The sequence below is a fragment of the Babylonia areolata genome, chromosome 32, assembly GCF_041734735.1.
Source record: "Babylonia areolata isolate BAREFJ2019XMU chromosome 32, ASM4173473v1, whole genome shotgun sequence".
Taxonomy (NCBI): domain Eukaryota; kingdom Metazoa; phylum Mollusca; class Gastropoda; order Neogastropoda; family Buccinidae; genus Babylonia; species Babylonia areolata.
The window spans coordinates 12428915-12434796 of NC_134907.1; the positions used below are offsets into that span (position 1 = coordinate 12428915).

Consider the following 5882-nt stretch of genomic DNA (forward strand, 5'->3'; position numbering starts at 1 on the left):
TGATGGTAATTGGGGTGAAACGCTGTTAACGTCGTCTCTTTCGCCGTTCGTATGGAAAGAGTTAACTATCTTTAGCAGCAGCAGCAGCAGTAGCGGTAGTATCATCATAATTATTATCACTATTATTAATAAGCTTATTACTGCCTTATCAGAATAGGACTATAACTCGAACTATGAGACAAAATTGCACTGGCTCTTAGAGCTGCAGCCTTGGGAATTAGCTGGCCTTTGGGAACTATTCCCAACGCTGACTGTTCCAAAGCCCTCATTGTCAAGAGAGTGGGGGATGTAGCTTAGGTAAGACGCCTCTCCCGCTGAAATCAAATGCTGCCCCAGATAGTTGGGACAGCAGTTGCCACCTTTGCTGTTCTGGTGACGGGCGCAATAGCCGAGTGGTTAAAGCGTTGGACTGCCAGTCTGAGGGTCCTGGGTTCGAATCTCGGTCACGGCACCTGGTGGGTTAAAGGGTGGAGATTTTTTTTTCCGATCCCCCAGGTCAACAGACGTGCAGACCTGCTAGTGCCTGAAACCCCCTTCGTGTGTACGCGCATGCACAAGATCAGATACGCACGTTTTAAAGAACCTGCAATCCGTATCAGCGTTCGGTGGGTTATGGAGACAAAGATGCTCACCCCAGAAAACGGGAGTTAGGCTGCCTACATGGCTGGGTAAAGAAACAGAATGGTCATACACTACGTAAAATGTTACACGTCTGTATGGGTATGTGTGTGTGTGTGTGTGTGTGTGTGTGTGTGTGTGTGTGTGGCTGAAACCTGATTGAATGACACAGGAAACGAATGATGAGCGCCCAGTGGCAGCTGTCAGTCGGCTTTGCCCAGGTGGGTAGGCAGCCTGTTGTGCAACTGACCCGATAGTCGGACACTACCATCAGAGTGGAGTGATGGCCTAGAGGTAACACGTCCGCCTAAGAAGCGAGAGAATCTGAGCGCGCTGGTTCGAATCACGGCTCAGCCGCCGATATTTTTTCCCCCTCCACTAGACCTTGAGTGGTGGTCTGGACGCTAGTCATTCGGATGAGACGATAAACCGAGCTTCCGTGTGCTAGCATGCACTTAGCGAACGTAAAAGAACCCACGGCAACAAAAGGGTTGTTTCTGGCAAAATTCTGTAGAAAAAATGCACTTCGATAGGAAAAACAAATAAAACTGCACGCAGGAAACACACACACACACACACACACACACACACACACACACGCAAAGGTGGCGCTGTAGCAGAGCGACGCGCTCTCCCTGGGGAGAGCAGCCCGAATTTCACACAGAGAAATCTGTTGTGATAAATACAAATACAAATTACTTCTACTGCTATTGCTGCTGCTGCTGCTGCTGCTTCTGCTACTAATCATCATCACCACCATCATCATCGTTGTTACGATATCAAGGCGTGACTAAGCGCGTTGCTGGTCAGGCCTCTGCTTTAAAAAGCAGATGTGGTGTAGCGCGCGTATAATGAGAACGGATTTGTCCGAACGCAGTGACGCCTCCTTGAGCGACTGATACTGATACTGCTACGGTAATGATGATGTTGATGACGATGGTGGTAATTGTTAAGATGGGTGTTCTTGTTGAGGTTTACTGAAGTTGTAATAGTGAGGCTTTATGTTTTGCTTTGTTTTTCAGTGGGAGTTCAAATCACCAGCAACATACCGTGGATCCCTGAATACTTGAATGATGCCTCTCCAGAATACGCAACTCTGGCTCAGAACGTGCTATCAGCGGTGAGTGTATTGTATTGTATTGTATTGTATTTCTCTTTTTGTCACAAGAGATTTCTCTGTGTGAAATTCGAGCTGCTCTCCCCAGGGGTTTTTTTTTTTTTTTTGTTATGTTTTCCTATCGAAGTGGATTTTTCTACAGAATTTTGCCAGGGACAACCCTTTTGTTGCCGTGGGTTCTTTTACGTGCGCTAAGTGCATGCTGCACACGGGACCTCGGTTTAACCGGTTTCATCCGAATGACGAGCGTCCAGACCACCACTCAAGGTCTAGTGGAAGGGGAGAAAATATGGGCGGCTCTGCCGGGATTCGAACCAGCGCGCTCAGATTCTCTCGCTTACCTCTAGGCCATCACTCCACTCAAGGCCATCACTTTGTGTCTCTCTGTCTGACTGTCTGTCTCTGTCTGTCTCTGTCGCAGTCTCTCTCAGTCGCTGTCTGTCTGTGTGTGTGTGTGTGTGTGTGTGTGTGTGTGTGTGTGTGTGTGTGTGTGTGTGTGTTCTGTTCGTCAGTGTTTGAATTCTTATGGTTTTGCATGTCTGCGGTAATCAGGGGTGGAAGATACTGCAGTTTTCTTAAAGTGTTTCAGACAACGCATTGTTTTATTGCAGGTGGTAAGACAGGCATGGTCATATATTATATATATATATATATATTGTGTGTGTGTGTGTGTGTGTATACATATACATACATACAAACTAATGATAGATTTGCACAGTTAAGACTTTTGTTTTGTTGTTAAAGCATCGCATGCGATTGAACCGTACATTGAGCTGATATGTAAAAATGTGCATTGACCAAATTTAGATTTGGTATTATTGTACTATTGCTTCTCACAGTTTCAGGGTACAGTGTTTTAAATGAACCTGTGTATACATGCCTTTTTATGCAGACTGGGTTAAGGAAGATGAATCACATTTTCTGCTGCTGTTTTGCCCTGCTTTGAGTAACCTTAGACAAAAACCGATTCAACCAAAATATTACAGAGACCCGTCTAATTTTTTTTTTTTTTAGGGATAATTTGCTGTTGTCTTCTCAAGACACGAGTGTACTCTGTATAACTTAGCTATATGATTATAAAATTATACGCTAAGCATTGAAGAGATTACGTATTGTTACCTCGTGAATGTTGTTGAATATTTGTGTTGACTGTCCATTTACTGTGTCTTGTCATTTTCTCCTGATCCTTTCTCAGTGAAACCCCCCTTCAGAACGGGGCTCCGGCATCTATCTGAATAAAACAATCGTTATTGTCATCTCTGTCTGTCTGTCTGTCTGTCTGTCTGTCTGTCTCAGTGTCTGTCTGTCTCTCTGTCTCTGTCTCTGTCTCTGTCTGTCTGTCTGTCTGTCTGTCTCTCTGTCTCTGTCTCTCTCTCTCTCTCTCTCTCTCTCTCTCTCTCTCTCTCTCTCTCTTCCTTTCTCCAAGCAGTATTTATTTATTTATTTATTTATTTTTAAGAGGGTATGAAGACAACAGGTACATACTTAAACTGAAGAAGAATAGACAAAATTGGTGCAGGAATGAGCAACCCATACGTATGATTACTTCAAAACCAGGCTTTTAAAAAGATAATAATAATAATAATAATAATAATAATTATCACGCCGAAATGGACATGCAGGTGTCCAGTGATCGTTCTGCCTTCAAATTAATTATTTTGATGTGGAATCCGCAATATGATATTCATTGTAATTTCCCAATGTTGGCTACAAATTTACGTGTATTTGTAAAAACTTTTTTTTTCTGATAAAGAATATAATATTAAAATGAAAAAAAAAAAATTACTGGATTTAGTCTCTCTCTCTCTCTCTCTCTCTCTCTCTCTCTCTCTCTCTATATATATATATATATATATATATATATATATATATAGATAGATAGATAGATATATAGATAGATAGATAGATAGATAGATAGATATTAGTCTAGAGGTGTTCCCAAATAAAATAAAATTAATGCGCTGTTCGTCGGTGTGTCTGTGTTTTTGAAAGTCGTCAGTTTGTAATCTTCTCTCCAGATACAAGCCCTTTTTGCCTCCCTGGGCATGACCGCTACCGTGAGAATCGTGGGATTTCAGTGAGTATTGTTTTGTCTTTCCTGTCTGTCTGTCTGTCTGTCTGTCTGTATATCTGTCTGTATGTCTGTCCTCTGTGTCTTTTTCATTCTTTCTTGCTTCTATCTTCCCAATTTCTGGCTTTCTCTCTCTCTCTCTCTCTCTCTCTCTCTCTCTGTGTGTGTGTGTGTGTGTGTGTGTGTGTGTGTGTGTGTGTGTGTGTGTGTCTTTCTCTCTCTCTCTCTCTCTCCTTTCTATCTCTCCTTCCTTCCCTTCTTTCAGTCTTTTTATCCCTTTCTTTCTTTCTCTCTTCTTTTCTTTCTTTCTCTCTCTCTCTCTCTCTCTCTCTCTGTCTCACCATTTCTTTCTTTCTTTCTCTCTCTCTCACTCTCTCCATCTCTCTCTCACTCTTTCACTCACTCACTCTGTCCATTTCTTTCTTTCTTTCTTTCTCTCTCTCTCTCTCACTCTCTCAGTCTCTTTCTGTCTCTCCGTCTTTCTTTCTCTCTCTCTGTCAGTCTCTCTCTCTCTCAGTCTCTCAATTTCTTTCTTTCTTTCTTCATTTTTTTTTTCGTGTACTTCGTTCCGTTCATTCATTCATTCATTCATTCATTCATTCATCCTTTCTTTCTTTCCTTTCTGTCTTTCTTGTTCTGTCTGTCTATCTATCTTTCTTTCATTTCTCTGTGACGACACATTATGATGACGATACAATGTCGTGGCGATGACGATAATACAAAACTGTTGTGATGACGAAACACGTACTTTTCGAATCTGACGACACTTTTGTGATGACGCCACAGCCTGAGGGCACGGTGTGATGGCTACACATTATTATGACGTCGACACGCGAAACTTGCAACACTTGGCAGTACTTTCGGGGACGACATTTAGCGTTGACGAAATACGGTGATGATGTTTTGGACAGCGCGCGCGCGCGCGCGCGTGTGTGTGTGTGTGTGTGTGTGTGTAATGATGACGACAGCCATCACCGCATCTCGATATTTATTTCTGCATTTTAACTCTTTTTTTTCAACTTGTATTGTATTGTATTGTATTGTATTGTATTTCTTTTTATCACATCAGATTTCTCTGTGTGAAATTCGGGCTGCTCTCCCCAGGGAGAACGCGTCGCTACACTACAGCGCCACCCATTTTTTGTTTTTTTCTGTTTTTTTTATTTGTTTTTCCTGCATGCAGTGGTTTTTGTTTCCTATCGATGTGGAGTTTTGCCAGGAACAACCCTTTTGTTCCCGTGGGTTCTTTTACGTGCGCTAAGTGCATGCTGCACACGGGACTTCGGTTTGTCGTCTCATCCGAATGACTAGCGTCCAGACCACCACTCAAGGTCTAGTGGAGGGGGAGAAAATATCGGCGGCTGAACCGTGATTCGAACCAGCGCTCTCAGATTCTCTCGCTTCCTAGGCGGACGCGTTACCTCTAGGCCATCACTACACTATTGATTACTTTACTGTTTATATTAAAGCAATAATGTTTCTGACGAGCTAAGAAACCCGAACAGTCGAGTGGGGCGTCAGTCTTGGTTTCAAAAACAAGAATGCTTGCAGAGTATTTGTATTGTATTTCTTCTTCTTCTTCTTTTTTTTTTTTTTTTTTTTTGTTGGTCACAACAGATTTCTCTGTTTCTCTGTCGCTACACTAAGAGCGCCATGCCCGCCCCCCCCACTCCCCCCCCCTCCCCCCCCCCCCCCCCCCCCCCCCCCCCCCCCCTCCTGCGTGTAGTTTTATTTGTTTTTCTCATGGAAGTGGTTTTTGTTCCACAGAATTTTTGCCAGGGACACCCTTTTGTTGCCGTGGGTTCTTTTTACGTGCGATAAATGCATGTTGCACATGGGACTTCAGTTTGTCGTCTCATCCGAATGACTAGCGTCCAGACCACAACTTAAAGGTCTAGTGGAAGGGGAGAAAATACCGGCGACTGAGCCGGGATTCGAACCAGCGCCCTCAGATTCTCTCGCTTCCAAAGCGGACGTGTTACCGAGAGAGAGAGAGAGAGAGAGAGAGAGAGAGAGAGAGAGTGTCTGCGTGCGTGCGTGCGTGTGTGCGTGCGTGTGTTCTCTCGGCAACGTCTC

At 43.6% G+C, this 5882-nt stretch overlaps 1 protein-coding gene across 2 annotated transcripts in view; it reads left to right on the forward strand.

Annotated features, from left to right (window-relative positions):
• Positions 1 to 3867, forward strand: part of LOC143276675 (uncharacterized) — a 46676-nt gene extending 42809 nt beyond the window's left edge. For both annotated transcript variants that reach the window (XM_076581304.1, XM_076581305.1), the window contains 2 exons: positions 1641 to 1738; positions 3754 to 3867. In XM_076581304.1, the coding sequence (XP_076437419.1) occupies positions 1641 to 1738; positions 3754 to 3816 (161 nt within the window). In that variant the 3' untranslated portion in view covers positions 3817 to 3867. The remainder of the gene's footprint in view (positions 1 to 1640; positions 1739 to 3753) is intronic.
• Positions 3868 to 5882: the final 2015 nt, after the last annotated feature.